At 35.9% G+C, this 27,265-nt stretch overlaps 2 protein-coding genes and 1 pseudogene across 2 annotated transcripts; 1 reads left to right on the plus strand and 2 right to left on the minus strand.

Annotated features, from left to right (window-relative positions):
- Positions 1-4,069: 4,069 nt before the first annotated feature.
- Positions 4,070-6,737, minus strand: LOC142630775 (putative disease resistance protein RGA3; annotated as a pseudogene).
- A 6,787-nt stretch (positions 6,738-13,524) lies between these two features.
- On the minus strand, positions 13,525-16,373 carry LOC142630783 (protein FAR1-RELATED SEQUENCE 1-like). The gene is made up of 7 exons (XM_075804838.1): positions 15,863-16,373; positions 15,015-15,500; positions 14,434-14,897; positions 14,073-14,153; positions 13,912-13,974; positions 13,714-13,783; positions 13,525-13,625 (listed from the first exon to the last, which is right to left on the minus strand). Exons 1-7 carry the CDS (start codon positions 16,371-16,373, stop codon positions 13,525-13,527), a joined length of 1,776 nt encoding a protein of 591 aa, XP_075660953.1.
- A 5,050-nt stretch (positions 16,374-21,423) lies between these two features.
- LOC142630793 (uncharacterized) lies at positions 21,424-27,132 on the plus strand. The gene is made up of 4 exons (XM_075804848.1): positions 21,424-24,028; positions 24,144-25,846; positions 25,991-26,168; positions 26,339-27,132. The coding sequence occupies exons 1-4, from the start codon at positions 21,424-21,426 to the stop codon at positions 27,130-27,132; spliced, it is 5,280 nt and encodes a 1,759-aa protein (XP_075660963.1).
- Positions 27,133-27,265: the final 133 nt, after the last annotated feature.

Consider the following 27,265-nt stretch of genomic DNA (forward strand, 5'->3'; position numbering starts at 1 on the left):
TTGATGAACAATCCCATTATTATCAAGAAAAGACTTAAAGGCAGTAAAGGTGAATTTACCACCACCATCAGATTTAAAGGTTTGAATTTAGCAAAAAATTGTGTCTCAACCATGGATTTAAATTGAAAAAAAAATAGAGAACAAATCAGATTTATGTTTAAGAAAGTACTGAAGGAAAAATTCTGGTTTTGTATCTCATACAAAACACACAGCGGAAGCAACGAACTAGGATCTATTTCATTCATGGTTGATAACGTGCACTATTTAAATTTCAGAATTTAAGAACAAGATAGCGTACCTTGGTGTGGAGAAATTCAAAACAAAGATTAGAAGCACTTGGGAACACTTTTAATCTTCACTCCAATTCCACTTTACACCCAAGATGTGTGGTCTCTCAATCAGTTTTTCAAAAGGGAGAATGAAAGTGTGTCTCACACTTTCTCACACACCGTTTCTTTTTCTTTTCTAATCTCTCTAATAAAAATTCTGTATGTTTCTCTCTTTATAACTAACTGATTATCTAATTGGGCTGGCGTATTGGGCCTTTCCAATTGGGCTTTAGTGTGTGGCTTGGAGTGGGACCAAAAGGGACCAATAAGACACTAGCTCCAATGGGCCTTGGGTTTTTCCGTCAACTCTTGACAAGTCCAAAGTTACCATTAATTATATTTAATACCACTATATAAATATAATTGCACTCTAGGCCTTATTAATAAATTATATCCCAAGACTTTATTATTCACGTAACTCCTTTATAAAATATTCGTAGTAACTCAAAATCATAAATGTAGACTGCCACTTTGTAAATTACTACATCTTATCCTTGAGTACCCGGTTTAATTCTTTAAAGTTATTCATTATATATTTATGAAATCCAATTTCATAAATATATACTTTAGTAATTTCTTACTAAAGTGGTTAGGCTTAACTCTCTGAATAACTGAAACCATTAAATTTATCTCAAGGGAATATTTTATATCTCTATCAAGAGATTATGAATTCTATCTTGAGAATATATGTTCCATCAACACTAAATGTGGTTGCCCAACATACTGAAGTTTTGACCGTCACTTCAGATCTCACTCCTGATATATCAAAGCAACCTACACTTCATGATCAGGTCCATTATTCTCTCAGGATTAAGAGTTCATGCAAATAGAAGTCGTGAGATTTATTATTCATTTGACAGTCGTTAGGAAAATAATAAATCTCACAGCGGTCCTGTTCAATATATTTTAACTCTTAAAACATATCAACATATCAACTAGAATTTTCTACTTCCATGATCAAGACAAATCATCTTAGTTGACATGTTATAGTCTTCGCAGATGAAATGCCCAATTTCATCACCGACTACGAACTATAAATTCTGAGTTTACAAAGAACTTGTGATTTACATCTTCTGTGACTTTTCACATAAATCACATACAATGCATCTCATGGACTATATGATAATGTCCCATATTCATGTTACCATTATTTTGGATAATAATAAAATAACTTTATCAAACACAATATTAAGTCATACATCATGTCATACATAATGTCATACATAATATCATACATAGCATCATACAATAGGATTTAAGGGCACTAATCCTAACAAGTACAACCATGTATAACGAGTATAATGATCTACAAACAGAACATAATAGCAAAATCCATTAACAGAAAGAGTAAGAGCAGGGCCCCATACATTAGAATGAACCAGTTCAAAGGCACAAGTAGCAACAAATTGAGAGCTATGAAAGGGCAATTTGTGCATTTTTCCATGAAGATAGGAAGTACAATGAATCATAGTAGTATGAGTCTTATTTCTAGATAAGCCTAGAGAAGAAAGAACATTATCAAGAACAAAATGATGGGGATGACCTAATCTAGAGTGCCACAGTTTCCAATTGGATTGTGTTATTGCAGAGAAAGTAGTAGAGAAGACACTGTCTTTGGGAGGAAGCTTGAGATGAGGAGCCAGCAGAGGATAGATGGGATAAACCCCTCCTTCACTCTTGCCCTAGTAGAGTACCTTCCCCGTGAGGAAAGCCTAAATGGAAAGTTTATTTTCATCAAAATAACACCAACAGTTATTATCATGACATAGTTTATGGACAGAGGATAAATTGGAAGTAATTTGAGGAACTTTAAGCACATTTACAAGTTTAAGAAGAGAATGAGAATTAGGTAAGTAAACATTACCTATGTGAGTGTTGGGAAGGCCCTGATCATTGCCAACAGTTATGTGTTCTTGACCACCATAAGGCTTGGGAAAGGACAAATTATTCAAGCTAGAGGTAAGATGATCTGTTGCTGCACTGTCAGCCAACCATGGTTCTTGAGTATGACTAGCATTGGAAGTAGCTGCCATTGCTGCTAATTTGGTGGGTGGATGTTTGCCTTGAAAGGAAAAATCCATCCTGTGATAGCAATCTAAGGCTGAATGACCCATCTTGCCATAGATTTGACAAGTTGGTTTAAAGGAAGATCCTTGAGGAGAAAACTAATTGTACTGCCCTTGAGACTGACTATATTGTCCTTGACCTTGAAAGTGAGATGCACCATTTCCTTGACCTCTGCCACCACCAGGAGTGTTATTGTTTTTGCCTTTTCCTCTTGACTGATTGGAGTGGCTAAAATTGACATTTCGCTGGTTTAGCATTTGCAGCTAAGGCAAAAGCATCCTTCATTTCAACACTCTCCGTAAGTGACTCTTCTTCTGCATTCAATAGAGTGGTTAACTCATCAAAGGTCAGCTGTGTACTCCTGGTACGAATAGTAGATCTGAAGGAATTAAAGTCCTTTGGCAGTCCCTTGAGTGCTATGTGAAGCAATTCTTCATCATCAATAAGACACCAACAACCATAAGTTTGTTCCTTACTACTTTGATTCTTTCCAGATAGGAATCCACAATATCAGTTCCTTTCTTTATAATGTGAATCTCACCTTTCAAATTCATGATGTGAGATCTTGATACTGAAGAGAAACGATTCTCCAATAATTTCCACACTGCTTTAAGCAGAATTGCATCCCACAGTGAGAGTAAGAGTTGCTGGAGACAAGAGTTGAGTTGATGAAGGTCAAAAGTGCCTTTTATTTAAACTTCCATATCTGAAACTCAGGGTTCAGATTGGTTGTCACAGCACCTGAACTGTCTTTGAGAAACTGATATGGACAAGGTTGAGAGCCATTAAGCAATTTAATCATCGAATATCTTCAATACTATTATTATTTGATGTTTCCAAACTATGTAATTGGAATTTTCTAGCTTCACTGTCATCATATTTGACATATTGGACAGCAAGAGTAATGGCTGATTTGTAATGTTTATGGCAGTGCCTGAATTGGTTGAGGAAGCCATTGTTGAAGTTGTAGAAGCAGCAATTGCAGTTGAATGTGTTGTAGGAAGAGTAATTGAATGAACTTTGGGCTCTGATACGATGAAGAAAACTGAGAAATCTATGAACAATTATGATGCAAGAGTAGTGAGAGAAGGCTTAAGCAGAGAGAGAGAGAGAGATGTGAATTGAAGAACTTCTTACATAAAATGATAATGAGCAATATACAAAGCTTATATAGGTCCAGCCTAACACGCATAGACCTCTCTATAGGGACTATAACAGACTCCAAATAATGCGGAGCTAACTAACTGATTACCAACGCTCTAACTAACTTTGACTCCAAAATATCTAACTAATCTTTGATTCCAAAAAATCTAACTGGCTTTAGAAACGGCGTCGCTTGGCTTCAATCTCAATTCTTTGCTTGGTGAAACGTTGTCGTCTAAATAAGTAACTGCTCGTGTCATGGCTTGCTTCTTATCTCTCCCACGTGTGTCATTAGCTCGATTAAAAAAAAACAGAAACAAAATGACAAACGTTACTCTATTAAATTAAATGTGCTTCCTCTCAATCAAATTAAATTTGGCCATCAACATGTCTCTTAGCCAATTGCAAAGCGACTCCATTTGTAAGCTTTGAAAAATTTCCTTTGAAACTCCTTCATTCTATTATAAATTGTGGAAAAATAGAGAGAGCGAAAGAGGATAGAGATGTCTAGAAGGGCAATTAGTTACCTTTTATGTGGACCAAAATTTTAGTTTTTGAAGCGCCTTGCAATGATTCCTTGATTTTACTGGTGGAGGAACGCCGATATAAATGTTGGGGATTCGAGCAATCTTATGCCAATCCTTGCCACTGTCTTTTTTGCATCTACTGTGCAGATGTGAACAACTATTAATTTCCAATATTTTGAGTGTAGATTTTGCAACTCGTCCAGTAAAGACATTAGATTATCGCAACTCCAAATTCGCAAAGATGAAAGTGATGTGAGGCATCCTATCTGCTTCGGCAAGGAAACTAACTCCGGACATCCATTAATAAGTAAGTCCTCAAGGCTAGTTCAATATTGAATTCCTTCAGATAAAGAGCAGAATTTGTCGAGTACTGAATTACTAACCTCTGTAGTGAAGACAAGCCCCGCAACCCATTTACCGGAAAGGACAAAATTTTTTTACAGCCTGATATATCAAGTCTCCAAAAAGAATGTAGGTATTGGAGTCCTTCTGGCAGAAGTTTTGATTCATTCATACTTCCAATTTGAAGGGAAGAAAGTGAAGAGAGATTCATCACTGACTTAATTAACATTGCATTGCTTGAATTGATACTTAAACTTGTAATGGAAGGAATAATAGGCAATTCAACTAACTTTGGGCAATCACTGATATTTAATGTGCATAGGTGGGGGAAATTTTCTCTTCCATCTATTGTTCGCCATTCGTCCAAATTAGGCATCCAATCTAAATTCAGGATCTCCAATGATGGGAACGAAATTGCACTATCTAAATGTAACTCATGGCCAAGATACTTCATAGAATCCATTCTTCTTATATCAAGAACCTTGAGAGATGGTAGTTTGTCAAGAGGTGGCAGCTGTTCACATCTTTCACACCTAATTAAAGAAATTTGAACTAGATTATAAAGGAGTAAATCTTGCATCCATGTCGGAAATTTTGAACCCAAATAGTTATTAATGCGCAACACTTTCAGATTTGAATGAGGTTGGAGACCATCAAGAACATCTTCAACCTGTTTTGGTACAGGGCACTGACTTTTGTTCTGCCAAACCAGACTTAGCGAATAAAGATTTTGTGTTCCAATCAAATTTGCATTTTTTGCCCCCTCAAAATTTCTTACATTATGAAGTTCCTTTATTGACAACTCATTTCGAAGGTGTAGTTCTTTCAACTCACTTAATTGATAATCATTTTCCTTACCAACGATGAAGATGCTTAATGATTGGAGGCACGTTAGTTGTCCTATTCCTTTAGGCATACAAGTAAGAGAATCACAATAACTAAGCCCAAGATAGATTAGGTTTTTCATGTATCTCATACAATTGGGCAACTTTTGAAGATAATGACAATAATCTAGTTTCAGCGTTTGCAGGTTCAAGAGGCAAGTTATTGGTTCAGGTAAAACTTTGAAGTTGGAAAAAGACATGTAGAGATACCTGAAGTGTTTTAAACTAGTGATTGATCTTAGTGCCTTTTCTGATGGTTGACGAGGGTCGCACACCCAAAGATACTTTTGTTTCAAAAAGAAGGATAGAGGAGATTTATACCCACTGTAATAATTTGGTGACTCAATGTGTGAGTGCAGAGATCAGACTTTGCATACTGCAACATCCCAAGAAGTGCGATGAGTATAATTCAAATGAAGAATCATTTTTGGAATTTTGGCCTCTTTGTTATATTCCACCACAACGCATTCAAGCCTTATAATAGACTGAGCAAGGTCATGCATAAGATCATGCATTTTACATTTTATGTTACTAGGAGAATACTCCACAACAACTTGAAAGAAAGATCTCTACACTAATTCATTGAAGATAATAATGCCAACATCATGCGGCTCTAATGATTCTTTAAAGGGAATAAAACCATTAGCCATCCACAATTGTATCAACTTATCCATTTTTAGCACATGATCTTTGGGGAGTACACAGCAGAAAGCAAAACATTGCCTTAGATGTAGGGGTAAATGGTGGTATCTCAACCTCAACGCAGGCAAGATGGAATTTTCACCTTTTGGTAATTCCCAAATTTGGCTTTCTTTCACAGATACCCACTCACTTTCCCTACTTTTTAAGCTTATGAGGCTTCTAAGAGGCTTTATTGCTAGAGGTACTCCTCCACACTTCTTCACTATTTCCTTGCCAATTGATTCCAGTTCTGATCTCTCCTTTAGCCTTCCCATACCAAATGCACATCTTGTAAACAGGGACCAAGAATCATTTTCTGATAAACATCCCATGTGGTGTATAGGTAGCGTGGCCATCATAAGCGCTACATTCTCAATCCGGGTTGTCACTATAACCTTACTTCCGTTTAGCCCACACCTCAACACATCTTTTAAGCCATTCCATTTGTCATGGTATTCGTTCTAAACATCGTCCAAAACAAGCAAAAATTTCCTCCCACGCAATTTTTCCTACAAGCATTGCTGTAATGGGTCCAACTCTAAAAGATTACATGCCCTACCATCAATGGACTCTATGATTGCTCTCACCAATTTTTGTATATGGAAATCAGTTGATACACACACCCAAATTCTCATATCATAATGGCTTTGCACCCTAACTAACTACTAGTTCTCATATCATAATTCTCACATCCAACTAATTACTAGTTCTCATAAAAAAATAAAAAAAAACTAATTACTAGTTACTACACCATTTTCACACATATGGGAAAATAAGTGGACTGTTCTATTTTTCTGCTACTGCCAGAATGAAAGATGACTTTTTTAATTTTTTATTTATTTAAAGAAATGCTATGTTGGTAACTTTTTTCACAACACTTTTAACATTTCACAATAAATCTTAAGTGACAGGTTGTTAGTGACTGTTACTATTAAGTAAAAAAGTAATTACAGTTATGAATTCAAATTATAACCAATAATATATACTTATGATTTGTTATAAAAGTATTGTAAACGTAAAACTTATTTTTTTTATTTATAGATTTACCTGAAGTATTAGGGGTTCAGTATTCACGATACTAGGCAAGATTCAGTATCCCTTTGTTGAATTAGGCAAGATTTAACCCCATAGAAAGAATATATGCCTTTTTTTTTTTTTTTTTCCCCTTCCTGCCATGGTCTTGTACTCTAGGCATCATTTGGGCCATTGGTAAACTTCCACAGCTGGTTTGATAGGGTTGTTGGTGTAGTCAGTTATACAAATGCATTGGAAATACGTGCTTTCATTCCCCTATTAGGCACTTGCACACGCTGTGATTATGACTCGTGAAAGTGCCACATTGTATAGAATATGATTCCCTCTCTTTTTTGTTTTTTAAATTTTAGGCTACATATAAGACATGAAATCTAAATTCCAACATTTTTATGTAAATCACACAAAATCAAATAGGTGTAAATGCACTTTTAGTCCCTACATTTTGCACTTTTTCCATTTTAGTCCCTACATTTTGTTTTTACCACTTTAGTCTCTAAACCAATTAACGCCTAACATTTAGGTCTTTTTCATCACCTAAGTAACGGCAAAAGCTGACGTGGCTGACGATGGAATAAAAAAAAAATATAATCACACACATTAATTAATTAAATTAAAAACAAACATTAAAAAAAAATCATTAGTTTTTGGGAAGAAGATGACTGTTCATATTCTTCATGTTCTTCCCTAAACATGTTTGATTGCCTAGAAATTTAAAATATCAAAGATTTAAAAAAACACATCGATGCCCTTGAGTCCTCTCTCCACCATTTAAAAAAACCTACTTTGTATAAATTTATGATCTTTCCTTTTCTTCTTCCATTTCAATTCTAGATCCTCTCTTTCTCTTTCTCTTTCTCACAGTGCATGTTTGTGTTTGTATCTTTCTTTTTCTTCTTCCTTTGTTCAAGCTCTCGATCTCTCACTCTCTCTTAAATCTTAATCTCTAACTTCTCTCTCTCTCTCTCTCTCTCTCTCTCTCTCTTTGTTGTTTGATCGATGATGGTGGTGTGGGTTTGATCGGGTTTTTCTAGGTGTTTGTGGGGCTGGGTTTTTCCAGCTTGATCGACGATGGTTGTGTGGTTTGATCGGGTTGTTCTGGGTTGCCGTGGGGCTGGGTATTTTCAGCTTGATTAGTGATGGTGGTGTGGGTTTGATTGAGTTTTTCTGGGCTTTCGGGGCTGGGTTTGATCAACAATGGTGGTGTGGGTTTGGTTAGGTTTTTCTGGGTTTCTGGGGTTGGGTTTGATCGACAATAGTGGTGTGGGTTTGATAAGTTTTTTATGGGTTTCCATGGGGCTAGGTTTTTCCGGCGATGATGGTGGTGTTTACTGCTTTGGGAAATGGGTTTGATTGGCGGGGTGGCGTTGTTGATGGCAGATTTGGGTCAAGAATGGTGAGTTTGGTTTTGTATTTATAGATTGTGGGTCTTGGATTTATGAACCTAGTATGGATGAATGTGAAAGAGTATTTGCTTATGGGTTTATGGGTCTATTTCTTGGATTTATGGGTTTGATTTACTAGAGGTTTCAATGTTGAATGTGTTAAAATTTTCTGTGTTGAGATTGATTATGAATGTTGGCCGGTTGGGTTTGGGTTTGTCTTGATATGGTGCAGAACATGAGGTTCATGTTCTAAAGAAGAAGAAGAACATGGAGATTATTAATGATCATGATCTTCCTTGAAACTAATCAGTTTTTTTTTTTTTTTTTTAAATTTTAATATTTGTTTTTAATTTAATTAAATAATGTGTGTGATTGTATATTTTTTTTTATTTCACCGTTAGCCATGTTAGTTTTTGCTATTAGTTGGGTGACGGAAATGACCTAAATGTTAGGCGTTAATAGGTTTAGGGACTAAAAGTGGTAAAAACAAAATGTAGGGACCAAAATGAAAAAAGTATAAAATGTAGGGACTAAAAGTGCATTTACACTAATCAAATAAATACAACGTGTTTTCACATTTAGTTAAAAAATTTATATAAAAAAAATTGGAGGATTTAAATAAACAGTATGGTAATGGGAGCTTCATATTTGGGTTGAGCTTAGCAACACCATAAGGGGTGGCAAAATCAACCCAAACCTACTTGCCCACCTAAACTCACCCACTTAAATGAGACCCAAACCCACTTAATTAATAATTGGGTTAAATGGGTGTTCATCCAATTAAACCCAATTAATATTAATGTTTATTGGGTTTTAACTCGGTACCCAATTAGATCCAATTATGATCCAAGTATCATTTTTACAAATCACCCAACTCTAAAATACCCAAAACCACTAAAAATAAATAAAAATTCCCCTAAACCTAAAATATGACCAAAGTACCCCCTAAATCTTAAAATGACCAAAATACCTCTAAAACCTAAAGAAGACCAAAATACCCCATAAACCAAAAAATTACCAAAATACTCCTAAAACTTAAAAAATGACCGAAATACCCCCTAAACCTAAAAAAAGGACCAAACCACCCCCTAAACCTAAAAATTACCAAAATACCCCCAAAACCTAAAAAAGGACCAAAATACCCCTAAACCTAAAAAATGACCAAAATACTCTTGCTACCCTCGAAACCTAAAAATTACCAAAATACCTTATAAACCTATAAAAAGACCAAAATACCCCCCTCTAAAACCTAAAAATTACCAAAATATCCCCTAAACCTAAAAAATGACAGAAATACCCCCGAAATCGAAATACCACCTAAACCTAAAAAATGAATGAAATACCGCTGAAACCTAAAAATGACCAAAATGATTTTGAAACCTAAAAATTTACAAAATACACTCTAAACCTAAAAAATAACCAAAATACCCCCTAAACCTAAAAACTCCCAAAATACCCCCCTTAAACCTAAAAAATGACCAAAATACCTCCTAAACCCAAAAAATGACCAAATTACCCCTTAAACCTAAAAATTGACCAAAATACCCCCTAAACCTAAAAAATAAGCAAAATACCCTGAAAACCTAAAAATGACCGAAATACCCCTTAAACCTATAAGCTGATAAAAATACACCCTAAACCTAAAAAATGACGAAAACCCCCCTAAAACTAAAAAATGACCTAAATAGTCCATAAACATGAAAAATGACCAAAATACCTCCTAAACCTAAAAATGACTAAAATACCCTCGAAACCTAAAGAATGACTGAAATATCCTTAAAACTTAAAAAATGACTAAAAGACCACCAAATCCTAGAAAATTACCGAAATATCCCCAATATCTAAAAAGTAACGAATCACCCCTAAAACCTAAAAAATTAGTGACATTCCCTTGAAACCTATAAAATGATTGAAATACTCTTAGAACCGTTAATTTAACGAAAATACCGTCAACACATTCAAAATACCCCAAACCCCTATTTTGGTAATTTTAGAGGCTTCGGGTGTATTTTGTTTATCTTATAAGATTAGTGGTATTTTGGTCATTTTAGATATTTTGAGGGGCATGTTGGTAATTTTAGAGGTTTCAGGGTTTTGTTTTGGTAATTTTAGAGGTTTCAAGTTATTTGTGGTTATTTTAAAGGTTTTGGGTTTATTTGGGTCATTTAAAAGGTTTAGGGGTATTTTCATCATTTTATAGGTTTGAGGATATTTTGGTCCTTTTTTAGGTTTTAGGGGTATTTTGGTCATTTTTAGGTTTCGGAGGCTATTTTGGTCATTTTTAAGGGTTTGAGGGGGTATTTTGGTCATTTTTAGGTTTCGAGGTTATTTTGGCCAATTTTTAGGCTTCGTGATTATTTCAGTCATTTTTTAGGTTTTAAGGGTATTTCGGCCATTTTTTAGGTTTAGGTGGTATTTTGGTTAATTTTTAGGTTTCGGGGGCATTTTGGTCATTTTTTAGGTTCCGAGGGTATTTTGGTCATTTTTTTAGGTTTAGGGGTATTTTGGTAATTTTTAGGTTTCATGAGTATTTTGGTCAGTTTTTAGGTTTCAGGTGTATTTCGGTCATTTTTAAAATTTTGGGAGTATTTTGGTCATTTTTAGGATTTGAGAGTATTTCGATCAATTTTTAGGTTTAACGGCTATATTGGTCAATTTTTACGTTTCGGGGGTATTTTTGTCATTTTTTAGATTTCGGGGGTATTTTGGTCATTTTTAAGTTTTGGAAGTATTTTGGTCATTTTTTTGGTTTCGGGGTATTTCAGTCATTTTTTTAAGTTTATGGAGTATTTTGGTGATTTTTAGATTTTGGGGGGTATTTTGGTCATTTTCTTAGTTTCGGGGGTATTTTAGTCTTTTTTTGTTTCAGGGGTATTTAGGTTAATTTTTAGGTTTCAAGGATATTTTGGTCATTTTTTAAGTTTCAAGATATTTTGGTCATTTTTAGTAGTTTTGTTTATAGCATACTTGGTTTTTTTTAGGTTTAGGGGGCATTTTGGTAAATTTAAAGGATTTTATGAGTACTTTGGTCATTTTTAACTTTTAGTGGCATTTTGGTAATTTTGATTATTAGGTAATTGGGTGGGTTGGGGTTTACTCATAATAATTGGATTAGGTTGGGTTTGAGTCAGGGTTAGAAGTAATTAGTTAAATGGACAATAAATAGTAAATGAGTTTTATGTACCCAACCCAATTATGTCTATTCCAAGCCCATCCATTCAACACTCCTAGTCATATGAGATATCTCCCTAAGCCTCTTCCCAGACATACTTCGCATGAACCCCAATCATGGTCATACATGGTAGAGATCATGGTGGGTATTGACAAAAGTCATATATAAACGGGTTTGACTTACCTCCAGTGAAAATTTAACTGGATATCTCCTTTTGTTTTAAACAGAAGTTGCCACATCACTCATTAATAAACCAACGGTGGAAATTAAAAATTCAATGACACCTCATTAAATTTTCAGCAAAAACTAACAGACCCACCCAAGGCTAACTGCTGTTTCTTCTCACATTAACAACGTTAACGTTTTCACTAACATTTTTTTTCCCTTCTCGCGTTAACAGTGCCCACCCAAGTTCTCCCTCTTTTTCTTTTTTCCAGCTTGCCAAATCAGATTTTAGAACTGGGCTAAAGCATATGTGAAGATGTCATTTTCTGCAGGAATGGCAACAACTCAATTGAGTTAGAAAGGCCTACTCATCCTTGCAGCTGGACCCCTCCACCTCCTGGTGTTTTCAAGATTAATGTGGATGGGTTTTCATCAGACCTTGAAGGGATCTCCAGCATTGGTGTCATCATTAGAGACTGCAAAGGTGGAACAATTGCTGCTCTTTGCAAGCCTCTTCAAACTCACTACTCGGCTGACCTGGTGGAAGTCCTTGCTATGGAGCAAGGTGTCTTGCTTGCTCAAGAGTTGCAGCTTCCCCGCGTGATCTTTGAAAGTGATGCTACCACAGTGATAAATGCTATCAATGAATCTGCTATTGGGACCCCATACGGCACATTATCCACACCCAATCTTCCTTCATTTTCTGCTCCTTCAAGCATCTTAATCGGGCCTTCAATTATGCAGCCCATGAACTTGCTCATTTTGCCCGTAGGAATAGCTCTACTCATTTGTGGAAAGGGGTTAATCCCTCCTTTTTTGATCCTTTTGTACAAGCAGAAATGCTGCACTAATCTGGCACAACAGGATCTTTTCTTTGTATCCCTTTCTCTGTTGCAATGCAATATATATTCCCTTTCAAAAAAGAAAACTCAATCGAGTTAGAGTAGAAACACTGATTTGAAGGATTATTTATATAAAGTTCTGAACTTTTCACCTATTAAAATAAAAAGGATTATTTACAGTAATTTCGAATGGATAGTCTCGTAATTTTGTAGTTTTTCATGATTACTACCTTAATTGTTTGTAATGAGGAGGTGTGCTCTTTGAATGGATAGTTTTTATTTTGGGTTAAAAAAAATGCATGCCTAGTGCTTGAGAAAAGTTCTCAAAGAATTTCAAATAGGGCCAAGGCCAACTAGCATATACTATGAAGGAAGCATTGTATTTAAAGGAATCATGCTAAGGCCAGCTAGCAAACTGAAGCAGCCACAACACTACACCAGTTATGCAGCAGCCACAGCACTGCATCAGTTATGCAGCAACTATAGCACTACACCAGTTATGCAGCAGTTACAGCACTTCACTAGGCACCTATTAGAAATTTTATAACCGCAACAACATAGATTAATATATATATATATATATATATATATATATATATATATATATATATATTCTTCCTGCAAGGCAATAGCACAGTAACATACTATTCTTCTCATTTGCATAAATTGTTTGCTAAAAAGTACAAAGTAGCATTAGAGATAAAAAGAACTTTGACCATTACAAACTTTGAGCTCCAACAAAATAGCATAAACTGTGAGTTCCACAATTACAATCTTCAAGGTCCAAAAAAAAAAAAAAAAAACATAAATCATGAGCTCTAACAATTACAAACTTTGAGCTCCAAAAGTAGTATAAATTGTCAGCTCCAACAATTAAAAACAATGGTTATTTACAATCAGTCAAAACTAAGAATTTGCTGCATCCATTCGAAGGCCAGGTCGAAAAAGCTTCAATTTAATCAGTTGTAAACTTTGTAAGCAATGAACTGATATCATCCCCTTCAAGATCACTAGGATTCTTAGAACATGGAAGAGGAGCATGAGGATTTGTCATTCCTGCTGGAAACATTACAACTATTAGCCAAATATTAATTATTAGAAAATCCACATAAGTCTCTTGAAAATTCTTCATTTCTTTTCTTACTATAAAAATTTACTGAATTCTCAAAAGTTCCAAATGAACTTTGTTCTTGATCATATCTAAAACTCTTTCCCTGTATATAGTAGAAACATAATAGTTAAAAAATGATGATTAATCTTATAGTATAAAACTAGTTGTTACCAAATTAAATTCAAATAATTCTTATTTATGCACTCAAAGTAAACTCTAATACAATGGTACCTGAGATAACGGCGAAGGATTACAAGGTTCACCAACACTTGAAAAATGAGGAATGTACAAATCCTATATTTATTAGTGATCAATAATAGTGTACAATTTATGAAATTAAAATAACCTAAAATGAAGGGGAAAAAAAGATTCAACAACATGGATGAAGTTACCTGAACTGAATGATCTATGTATGGTAGAGGATTATAACTAATGGCCCCATTAACTTGCATAGATGAAGTTAAATGCTTATCCTACATAATGTGTAATGTTTAGTAAATTATTATGTCATTAAATAAAGAACCTAGAATATTTGTGAAGCAGTATAAATGTTAAAAATTATAATGGTGAGAATAGTATCTGTAAACACTGATTTGTTTGTATGGGTTGATGGAAGCTTCCTTTTTTCTTCTTTTTGGGCTTTCCAAGACAACCTTTAATCCGGCGTCTTCCTTTACAACCTTGCTTCTTCTTGAGACCCTTAGCAGAAATGGTTGTCATCTCGTCTGATGAATTTTCTTAGTTAATATCAACTTGACAGGAATTAGATTTTTTTCTAAGGATATCATCAATTTTTTTGCTCAACTCATTATAGCTTCCCAATGCTAGCTCGTATGCTTCCTCACATTCACTTGCTCGAGCTATAAGCTTGACATACATTAGACCGAAAAACTTGTATCGAGTTGTAACTTCCAACTTGGTGTCAGATTTGATATCACGTCCATTAAAGTCTTGCACAATCTCATTTTTTGCATCTTTTGTCCATCTCTTGAGAATGTATTTCTCTGGAAGAACCTTAATATCCATAACATCAAGAATTTTTAAAGCATGACTACACAAAATTCCACCTCTTTCAAACTTTCTACAACTACATGAAACAATCTTTTCAAAAGGATTCCAAATTACTCGACGATCTTTTGGCTTACCATATATTGAAACTATATACTCATGAGATGCATTTCTTTCAACACGCTCCTTCACAAAAGCTCCTTGGAACTCTTCATATTGCTCTTAAAACTTCAAAAATAATTTAGGTGTATAAATTTGTGCTGCTTGAATCAGCATAGGTGATGCAATCTTAACTTTTGGCAACTTTTGCCTTAAATTGTACTCACCCTTCAATTCTTGGTAACGTTTTGCATCAAGTAGTCTCTCAAAATGTATGAAGAATTTTACAATATCATAGTCTGACTGTAAATAATCCTTCAAATCAGAGTTTATACTCTCACTCAATTGAGTTGTAGTCATTCCTACAGAAAATGACATCTTGACATATGCTTTAGCCCATTTCTCTTTCACTTCAAATGCACTTTGAAGCCAAGAATTATCAAAAGCATTGTACTTTTGAAGTATAGCATCCCAAGCACTAAGAAATTCTTCCTCCTCTTCCCAAATTTTAAAACATGCATCGAGATCACTTCTAAATTCATCCTCACCTCGTAATACATGGTTGACACCCTTGAGAGCATTTTGCATTAAATGCCATTTACATAATCGATGATAAGTATTTGGCATCACCAATGAGATGGCTTTTGCCATTGCCAGATCTTGATTGGTAAAAATTGTCTTTGGTTTCTTCCCAGACATTGCTTCAAAAAATGCTTCAAACAGCCATTGAAATGTATCAATAGTTTCATCATATAAAAGGGCAGCCCCAAATATCGTAGACTATGATGATTAAACCCAACAAACATTGCAAGGGGTCGATACTCCTTATTAGTTTTGTACGTTGTATCAAAAGAAACCACATCACCAAATAACTTATAATCAACAATCATTTGCGCATCTGCCCAAAAAATATTTGTTATTAGTTTTGAAGCATCTAACTGTACTGCATAGTAAAAGGAAGGATTCTCTTTCCTTTGTTTCTGAAAATATTTAAATAAACTCCCTGCCTCACCACATTTCTGTTCTTTTTACCGTCTACTATAATGGTAATTTTTTTTATCTTGCTTGGTGTAACCAAGAGCATCTCTACCACCAACTTGCCTGGCCATGAACTCATATGAATCCTTCAATTTTATACCACTATCATAAGCCAAATAAATTTCCATTGCTTGTGCTTTTGAGACCTTTCGTTGGGATGACATCATGTGAGCACATTGTGGAATATGGAGAATATGATTATGGTTGAGCTCAAGGCTATGTATAAAAGATTTCCCCTTCTTTTTATCAAGTCGAATTATCATATGAGCATTGCAACCTGTCCTTGTTTCAGCCCATTCATACTTATTTTCACCATCTCTCTCCCATGGGGCTTTATTTCCCTCTTTACAACAAGTAAACTTTCTTGAAGTCACCACGCCATCTTTTTTTCTTTTATTGCACCATTCTTTTCGAATACTAAACCCAGAATTTCGTCCACACTCATTATAAAAGTCATATGCCTCTTGTTCAGAACCAAATTCAATGCCAAGTTTTGGAATATAATCAGTATCCAATTTTTGACTATAATCATTGTTTTCCTCTTCCATGTAACTGTTAAATATAAATCAAAATGTACAAGAAACGTGAATTACCAATGGAAAATGAAAATAAATGAATGAATGATGGCAAAACTTTTGTAATCTTATACATTATTTGCCTAAATTTATTAACAATGACAGAAAAACTCATAGATTTAATAATATTTAGCCTAAACTTAATCTTTTAATTATATTGACATCTCATATACATAGGATTGAATAAGAAATCAAAAGCAAAGATGGAAATACCTTCTCTGATACTCTGACAGTTTGCAAAGAAATTTCTTCTTCTTCTTCACTCTTTTTTCTAAAGATTATACCGAATAGTTCTAAAATCTGATTTGGTAGGCTGGAAAAAAGAAAAATAAATAAAAAGAGAGGGAGAGCTTGGGCGGCAAAACATATTTTTCTTATTGCTATTTTTGTATTTTAGCGCTAAGTTTTGGAACTGAAGAGTCGATGAAGTTAAAGAAAAAAGAAAAAAGAAAAAAGAAAAAAGAAAAAAGAAAAAAGAAAAAAAACCCATTAACGTTAACGTGAGAAGAAGCAGCAAAATGACATCTTCACATATGCTTTAGCCCAATTCTAAAATCTGATTTGGCAGGCTGGAAAAAAGAAAAAGAGGGAGAACTTGGGCGGGCACTGTTAACGTGAGAAGGAAAAAAAAACGTTAGTGAAAACGTTAACGTTGTTAACATGAGAAGAAACAGCAGTTAGCCTTGGGTGGGTCTGTTAGTTTTTGCTGAAAATTTAATGAGGTGTCATTGAGTTTTTAATCTCCACCGTTGGTATATTAATGAGTGATGTGGCAACTTTTGTTTAAAACAAAAGGAGATATCCAGTTAAATTTTTACTGGAGGTAAGCCAGACCCTATATAAACACCGGACCTTGCGTATTAAAAAAGAAAAAAGAAAAAAGAAAAAACACCGGACCTTGAATTAGGCTAAGATATGAGAAAAATCTGTAATATGCTACTGACTTAGAATATCTCACCACTTCACAAAAAGAAGAAAAAGAAAAAAAGAAGAAGAAGAAGACTTAGAATATCTCACCGTTGTGAGTGTGTACTTAGCATCGGATAAGTTTGATGAGACTGTCATTAACTCCATGATTTTGTTATCTCTGTTTAATAGGTTTTTCCAAGCTGCTGTGGACTTGTGACCACCGATAATTGATTTTCATCACCAGCAGTTATATCTTCGATTAACTACTTTTATAGTGTTCGCTTCACTTACTATAATTTTGTTTTATTATCATTCCAAAATATTAATTAAAATAATTTTGATATTTCGTATTCTTCCTTTAATTGATTGATTGACACCACTAAAATGACAAGCTTCCATCATTTTAGTGTAGCCGTCACTATGGAAGCTTCTTCTCTAGTGCGAACCCCAACTTCCCACGATTGATGGCTATTAATTGGCTTCTCTAAATAGAAGGGATAATTTGACTTCTAAACTAAATGATTCATTTTTCCCCATAGAGAATTTATGAGAGAAGATAATATTGGAGACGGCTATTAATTCCTACAACCATAATTGTCTTGACCACAATTCCACAATGGCTGAAGGAATCGTATGGGTAGAAAAGGCTTGTTTGTGTGTATCCAAAAAAAAAAAAAGGCTTGTTTGTGGGTTTTGAATATAATGTTTCCTTTAACTGTTAAATCATAAGTGTTTTATATAAGTCAAAATTCAATTTATGAATAAAATTATAGTTTTTTAATAGTTAGACAGAACCCATATTAAAATTACTTAAAATTTTACATTATTATCTAATTATCCGATATTTTATGGCTTATACATTTTTATTTATTTTTTATTTATTTATAAAGGAGACTAAATCATCACATAAAAAGTTTATATATATATATATATATATATATATATATATATATATATATATATATATGTTCTTTCCTTTTTCTTTACGCTTTGTTTGTTTCACTGGAATACTTTCTGTAAAGATAGTTTTTCATATTTTCCAGTGTTTGGTAGTACTAAAAAAAAGTAGTCAATGAAAAACTATCTTTGGTCAACGGAAAACCCTAATAAAAATAAGGTTTATTTTCTATAGGTTGTTTTCCAATTTTTTTTTTTGGAAAACAATCTCTCTCTCACGCGTTGCATCTTCTATAAATATTATCTTCGTCTATAGCTGTGGGAAACATAATTTTTTGGCGTCTTTTCTCTCTCATAGTAAGTTTTCTCACTTTTTCTCTCTTCCCTTTGCTTTTTCTCTCCTCACACCCTCACTGTTACTAACGCTGGTCTCTCCTCTTCCCATAGATCTCTCTCTCTCTCTCTAACTATTTCTCCAGGCAGAAGTTACTTCTTTTTCATACATAAAGTGCAAAAAAAAGAAGAAGAAAAAGAAGAAGAAAGAATGAATGAGATAAATTTTTTAAACATAGTACCTAAATTGCTCAAAATTGCTTTTACATGGGACAATATTTGCCTTGGACTAATAATATTGTTATATAATGAATGATAATTGTTTAGGAGAATTGCATTTGTTGGTAAATACTTTTTTTGTTGGCAGATACTATGCAGTGATGATATATTATGCAGTACATTATGTAAATACATAATTTAGAGTAATATTGAAGACTTGTGGTTGATCATAATAAACAATTAGTACACCAACAAAAAGAGTAGATAATTAAAAGTTATCACTATTTATATTTATTGAAAATATATTTGTAAGAGGCAAAATTTTAAACTAATTATAAAATGCCACATTAAAATTTAGTGGCAAATTCCAAATTAATGTCATTAATTTAATTAAATTAGATAATGACATGTGTCATCCAAATTGACATCACACTGGCATATCAAAATTCGCCACATGTCATTTGGCTCACAAGATAAAGATAAACTTCCTATTCAAAATTTATGGATAATTATCTTTATTAAAATAAACTAAATAGAGATAATGATTTATCTTTGTTGATTATTATCTTTATCAAAATATGATATAGATAAATAGAGATAATTATCTCTAAGAAGAATTTGGGCCAATCAAAAGTCTACTACATACTTTCAAGCATATCAACTCAAAGTGAAGCTTATCCTCTAAAATCACTATAAATAGAGGACATCCCCTCTCATTTTGAGGGAGTTTTCAAGAGGCCCAAGCTCTGGAGAAATTCTGTCTCAAGAATCTTTGAAGAACTTGAAGAAAATTTGAAGAACTTGAAGAACATTCGAAAGGCTTGAAGAACTTGAAGGACAACAAATCTCTAACAAGCTTAAAGCCAGAGATTTGTTGTGAAGACCATTTGATCCATCTTTCAACCAAATTGAAGAAAATTTCGCGTTTGAGTCAAGACCATAAAGAAGATAGAATCAGAGGAGCATTTTTCAAAACTGAGATTGAACTCATTACTTGATTAATACAAAATATATATTTGTAGAACTCATTTTTTTTCAATTTGTTTGATTTTTCTTCAATTGAGAAATTTGTGTTTACAAATTTTTGGCACGCCCAGTGGGACAATCTCTGCCTCTCATCTCTTCTTCATCAATTTGTCATATCATTTGAAGTCCTATGGCTTCAAAGAATATTCAAATCAACAACCCTCTTTTTGGAACAAGTGAACTTGATCCTATAATGGATTCAAACTCTTCATCAAGTTTTGACACTTCCTATGCTGGACCTATGACAAGGGGAAGAACAAAGGCTCTTGCAGAGGTTTATGCTCAAACAACACCCATATCTCGGCCCTCACTTGTTTCCAATGCTCCTAAAGCTCAGAAGCCGCGAACGGCTTCGTCTACGCAAAGGGCAAGCAAAGATGTAGCTGGTCTTGTCAAAGAAATGTTGTCTCAGCTAGCTTTGTCTCGAACTTCGGAATCAATCCAAGAAATTCCAATAGCTGAAGAAGAGAACAAATCACCTGACGGCTCTGAGTTCTCCTTTTCAGAAGATATCCCTACTTCCAAGCTTATGGATTCTCCTCGCTCTGTTAGTTCATTTGTCATGCCAGTCATGATGACTAACACAACATCTTTGGAGGAACAAGTCTCGACTATAGCTCAGACTTTAGAAGAATTAATGAAGTCTATGAAAGAAAGGGAAGCATTGAGAGACGCGCAAATAACTCTCCTAATGGATAAGATGGGGAATACATCTGGACCGAATCGCGATGATGAAAGCTCTAGGCCAAACCAAACCCATAATGACAAACCCGAGAGTTCAACAAAGGATCTCAATTTCTCTACAGATGGGTCTATCTCTCCTGACCAGCTCAAGGAGTTAATCAAGGAAGCTATCAAAGATCAAGTTGGGGGCGGAAGTCAAGCATCCATTGCCTATGCTAAACCATACACTCAAAGGATAGATCTCTTGAGGATGCCTCAAAACTATCAGCCACCGAAGTTCCAACAATTTGAGGGTAAAGGCAATCCAAGGCAACATGTAGCCCATTTTGTGGAAACTTGTAATAATGCTGGAACTTATGGGGATCTCATGGTCAAGCAATTTGTTCGCTCTTTGAAGGGAAATGCATTTGGTTGGTATACCGATCTAGCACCTGGCTCCATTGATAGTTGGAATCAAATGGAGCGAGAATTCCTAAACCGTTTCTATAGTACTCGACGTACTGTTAGCATGATAGAACTCACCAATTCAAAGCAATGGAAAGAAGAGCCTGTCATTGATTACATTCAGCGGTGGAGGAATCTTAGTCTCAACTGCAAGGATCAATTATCAGAGGCGTCTGCAATTGAGATGTGCATTCAAGGAATGAATTGGGCTATAAGCTATATTCTTCAAGGAATAAAGCCTAAAACATTTGAAGAATTAGCAACACGTGCTCATGACATGGAGCTTAGTATTGCCTCCAACGGCCACCAAGGTCCCCCTGTTCAAGAACCCCGTAAGGGGAGGGAAAGACAAGATACTCGCAAAGGGGGCAAATTCCCTCCTAAACTGGAAAATAAGCAGTCTTTGATTGTAACTACTGCTCCTCTCAAAGTTCCGATTAAGCCCAAGATGAAAGAACAAATGCCTACTTCCACTTAAGATAAAGGAAGAAGAAGACCAACATTACAAGAGATGCAAGAAAAACAATATCCATTCCCTGATTCCGATATCTCCAATATGTTGGATCAATTACTTAAGTTGAAGTTGATTGAGCTACCAGAGATGAAGCGTCCTGAAGAAGCTGACCAAACAAATGACCCTAAGTATTGCAAGTGTCATCACCTCATAGGCCACCCTATAGAACGATGTTTTGTGTTGAAAGTTAAAATTATGGAGCTAGCCTACCAAGGAAAGATCACATTTGATGATGAAGTTGTGACTTCTAATCTTGCCATGGTGGCCTCAACAACCACTTCTACTTTTCTTACCCTTCAATTTGGTTCATTTGAGCCCATTGAGGTAAAGGTATCTTTCCCCCCAGTACCAATGCTTGAGATATCTGATGACGACCCTCATAGGGATGAACATGCTTATAAAGATGAACCTTCAGTTACCGATGAAGAAGGATGGACCCTTGTGACTCGACGAAAGAATCATAAAGCAAAATACAATGTACATGCAAAGGAGAGTCCAAAGACACCTTGTGCAGTAAAAAGGCCAACGAAGGTGATGAAGCCTAGAACTGAAGTAGTAGTACCATCTCTTGAAGGTAAATCCATGCAAAGCCCACAACAACCAGTTACTTTACAAGAATTCATCCCCCGGCATTTTCAAGATTATGTCTTTTCATCTCTCACATGCTATCAAATAAGTGATGAGGAAGAATCAGATTGCGAGAAGGAGACAGAACGAGCTATCGTGTACAGGGCATGCTGGTCTTCAATCATTTTCACTGATGATGATCGTTTATTGGGCCCCAAGATTCACAATCGCCCTTTGTTTGTAACTGGGTACATTCGAGAACAACGAGTTAATCGTATCCTTATCGATGGAGGGTCTGCAGTCAATATTCTCCCACTCAAAATATTGAAAGAATTAGGAATCTCCTTAGATGAACTACTTCCCAGTAAGTTAATGATTCAAGGCTTTAATCAGGGTGGACAAAGAGCTATTGGGAAGATTAGACTTCAAATGCTCATTGGTGAAATGGAATCAAGCGCACTCTTTCACATCATCGATGCCAAGACCACTTATAAGATGCTTATTGGAAGACCATGGTTGCATGAGTATGGTGTTGTGCCATCTACATATCACCAATGCCTTAAATATTTCCAAGATGGACAAGTCAAGAAGATAGTGGCTGATGACAAGCCTTTTACTGTAGCTGAGTCACACTTTGCTGATGCAAAATTTTACTTGGAAGATGATAAGGTGGAAGAAACCCAAGTTGTGGCTTCACCATCTAGCAAAGAAGAAAAGCCCCACCCCAAAGCTTCAAGGATTAATTCTCCAAGTGAGGAGAAGGAAACCAAGCAAACCGAGACTTTTATAGAAGATATGAAGCATCATACTCCAGAAGTAACTAGAGTAGCCCCTGTGCTACACTATGTTCCAGTCGCCAAAAGAAAAGAAGGCCAATCCCCATTTTCAGGAGATGAGGAGTCAATATCAAAGGATTTGCAAGGATTAAACCTGCCGATTACTAAAATCATAAAACCAAAATCCTCAAGTCAACCATTGAAAGGGTTTACAAGACCATCCCAAGGGCCGATTGTTGAGCATGGGACTTTGCCCACTAAAAGAACAGAAGAGGGTTTTGACCCTAACGCGTATAGACTCATGGCTAAGGCTGGTTATAACCATGAGAAGCCAACTGGTTTGGGTAAGCTCATCCCTGAAGCCTCTGGAAAAGGACAAAAGACATCGAAAGCCCAAGGTGTTGGGGCAACAAGTTCTAAGGCCGGAATTGGATATACTCCACCAACCCCCATCCATATCCCTATTCGAAAAGTTAGTGTTTTGGTGATTTCGGCAGATGATAAAGAAGAAGAACAATTTTCAAAGCCATCAAAGAAACCATCTGTTTTTGATCGCATTGGCCAACCCATTCCCCCTATCTCAGTCTTCGACAGGTTGGGGACACAAGAAGATGATAACTTTGTTAACGGCACTCGAGGCTCTGTTCTTATAAGACTCAGTCGTTCAACTTCTTCCCAAAATGGCATTCGAAGTTCCGCTCTTACAAGACTTAGTTATGCTACTTCTTCTCAACTTTCAAAGGATGAGAAGTTAAGACAAAAGCAAAATAAGATGTCAAATTTCCTTCACAGAGATGTTGACGAGACACTCCTTATGGATCAAGATTCAAATGAGGTTCGCAGCTCCATTCCATCTCGCATGAAGCGTAGAAGTATTTGGGAAGTAAATACTGGAGAAACCTTGACTGCAAAAAAACGTACAATGATGTCCACAAAACAAAAGGTGGAAGACGAGGTTGCCGTTTCAGTAAATCATATAACAATCACTGAAGTCACAAAGGTGGAGTCCCCTATTGAAGACGATGCTGAAGATGCTCCACCCACATTCAAAGAAGGCGTGCAGGCTACAGTTGATGAATTGAAGGAAGTTAACATTGGCGCTACTGAAGACCATAGGCCAGTCTTTTTAAATGCAAATTTGTCCCTAGAGGAAGAAGATGCTTATGTTGAACTCCTCAAAGAATATAGGGATGTTTTTGCTTGGACATACAAAGAAATGCCGTGCCTAGATCCAAAGGTCGCCGTTCACCATTTAGCAAGTAAGGCATGGGGTGCGACCAACGAAGCAAGCACAACGTAGGTTCCGGCCCGAGTTAATCTCCCGCATTGAAGGAGAGGTCAACAAGCTTATTGAAGCTGGCTTTATTCGTGAAGTCAAGTATCCCACATGGGTATCAAACATTGTCCCTGTAAGAAAGAAGAATGGGCAAATTCGTGTTTGTGTCGACTTTCGTGACCTTAATAGGGCATGTCCAAAAGACGAATTTCCTCTTCCTTTAACAGAAATTATGGTTGATGCTACAGTAGGCCATGAAGCTCTTTCATTTATGGATGGGTTCTCTGGTTACAATCAAATTCGCATGGCTCCAAAAGATGAAGAGCTCACTGCTTTTCGTACTCCAAAAGGAATATACTGCTATAAAGTTATGCCTTTCGGATTAAAGAATGCAGGCGCCACTTATCAAAGGGCGATGCAAAGAATATTTGATGACCTACTTCACATGAATGTAGAGTGCTATGTTGATGATCTGGTTGTGAAGTCAAAAAAAAGAATGGAGCATCTGCAAGACCTTCGTCAAGTCTTTGAACGACTTCGTAGGTACCAACTTAAAATGAACCCCATGAAGTGTGCATTTGGAGTTACATCAGGAAAATTCCTAGGATTCATAGTTCGACACCGAGGAATTGAAATTGATAGATCGAAGATTGATGCTATTCAAAAGATGCCAGAACCTCGAAACATTCACGAGCTCAAAAGTCTTCAAGGAAAGCTTGCTTACATCAGAAGGTTTATATCTAACTTGGCAGGACGCTGTCAACCTTTCAGTCGCCTTATGAAGAAAGATGTCCCATTCAAGTGGGATCAAGCATGTAAAAATGCTTTTGAGAGCATCAAAACATACTTGCTAAATCCCCCTGTTCTACGAGCACCCATACAGGGGTGGCCACTTATTCTTTACATAGCAGCACAAGAACGATCATTAGGAGTGCTTCTGGCTCAAGAAAATGAAGAAGGAAAGGAGAACGCTCTCTATTACTTGAGTAGAACCTTGCATGGTGCTGAATTCAATTATTCACCAATTGAAAAGACATGTTTAGCTTTGATGTTTGCTATTCAAAAGCTAAGACATTACTTGCATGCCCATTCAATACGGCTCATCTCACGGGCAGATCCCATTAAATACATTATGACTAAGCCAGTTCTTTTGGGAAGGCTAGCAAAATGGGCTCTCTTACTCCAAGAGTTCGAGATAATATATGTCCAACAAAAAGAAGAGAAAGGACAAGCTTTGGCCGATTTCCTTGCTGACCATCCTATTCCTGATGATTGGGAGATGTCTGATGACCTTCCTGATGAAGAAGTAATGCTCGTTGAAATTTCACAGCCTTGGAGGATGTTCTTTGATGGAGCTGCTCAACGTTGTGGTGCCGGTGCTGGAGTAGTGTTTGTAACTCCAGAAGGGGATATACTCCCATATGCATTTACTCTTACAGAATGTTGTTCAAACAATGTTGCTGAATATCAAGCACTAATCCTAGGTCTTGAAATGGCAATGGATGCAAAAACAACTCGTTTGGAAGTCTTTGGTGATTCAAAGTTAATCATAAATCAAGTGCTTCTACACTATGACGTGAAAAAGCCAGAATTGATTCCATATTGCAAATATGCCAAGAGGCTTTTGGGATGGTTTGATCACGTTAGTATTACACATGTCCCAAGAAATGAGAATAAACAAGCTGATGCCTTGGCAAAATTAGCAACGGCTCTTACCTTACAAGATCCCGAAATAAAGATTCCAATATGCCAAACATGGGTAATACCTCCAAACTTTGATGAGGATGAGATAGAAGAAGAAGTAAACGCAATTTCAGTTTTTGACATAGAAAGAGAAGATTGGCGGCAACCTATCATTGATTATATAGAACATGGAAAATTGCCCAATGACCCTCGACATAGAACTGAAATTCGGCGACAAGCTCCACGTTTTGTTTATTACAAGAATACTTTATATCGCCGTTCTTTTGATGGTCTTCTCCTTCGTTGCTTGGATGATGAGGAAGCTGCCAAGGCACTTGAAGAAACTCATTCAGGGATTTGTGGTGCTCACCAGTCAGGTCCTAAACTTCATTTTCAAATTAAGCGGATGGGTTATTACCGGCCCACTATGGTCAAGGATTGTATGGAATATGCAAAAAGATGCTCGGCATGTCAATTCCATGCAAACTTCATTCATCAACCTCCGTAACCCCTACATCCTACCGTAGCTTCATGGCCATTTGATGCTTGGGGATTAGATGTGGTTGGGCCATTGACGCCAAAATCTTCGATGGACATTCATATATCCTAGCCGCGACAGATTATTTCTCAAAGTGGGCTGAGGCTACTGTATTTCGTGAAGTGAAGAAGGAAACTGTCGTGAACTTCATCAAAAGAAATATCATCTTTAGGTATGGTGTACCCCGTTACATCATCACTGATAATGGGAAGGAATTCTACAACAAGTTGATGGACAAACTTTGCAATGACTTTGGTTTTAAGCAGCATAATTCCTCCATGTATAATGCTCCAGCCAATGGTCTTGCAGAAGCCTTTAACAAGACTCTATGCAATTTGCTCAAGAAAGTTGTAGGGAAGTCAAAAAGAGATTGGCATGAAAGAGTTGAGGAAGCCTTATGGGCGTATCGTACAACATATCGAACACCTACCCAAGCCACGCCCTATTCTCTTGTTTATGGGGTAGAAGCTATTCTACCACTTGAACGCCAAATTCCTTCATTAAGGATTGCCATTCAAGAAGGTCTTTCTAATGAAGACAATGTTCGTCTACGACTTGAAGAATTAGAAGCATTGGATGAAAAAAGATTGGAGGCACAACAACGCCTTGAGTGTTATCAAGCTCGCATTTCTAGGACTTTCAACAAAAAAGTTCGTCCTCGATCTTTTCAAGTTGGAGATTTGGTTCTTGCTGTACGAAGACCCATCATTATCACCCATCGCACTAAGAACAAGTTTGTTTCAAAATGGGATGGACCGTATGTTGTTCAAGAAGCCTATACAAATGGAGCATACAAGTTGGTTGCTGAAGATGGTTTAAGAATTGGTCCTATCAACGGCAAATTCTTGAAACGTTATTATGCCTAAAGATTGAAGCACTCCTTGGTAGGAGCCTAAACTGCCTACCTCAACACTCAAAGGGTACATGATGTTTTTCCATTACTCTTGAAGGTGTTCACCTAAAATAAAATATAAAAAAAAAAAAAAACCTCCTTGAACT

Source organism: Castanea sativa, chromosome 1, assembly GCF_040712315.1.
Source record: "Castanea sativa cultivar Marrone di Chiusa Pesio chromosome 1, ASM4071231v1".
Lineage (NCBI taxonomy): Eukaryota > Viridiplantae > Streptophyta > Magnoliopsida > Fagales > Fagaceae > Castanea > Castanea sativa.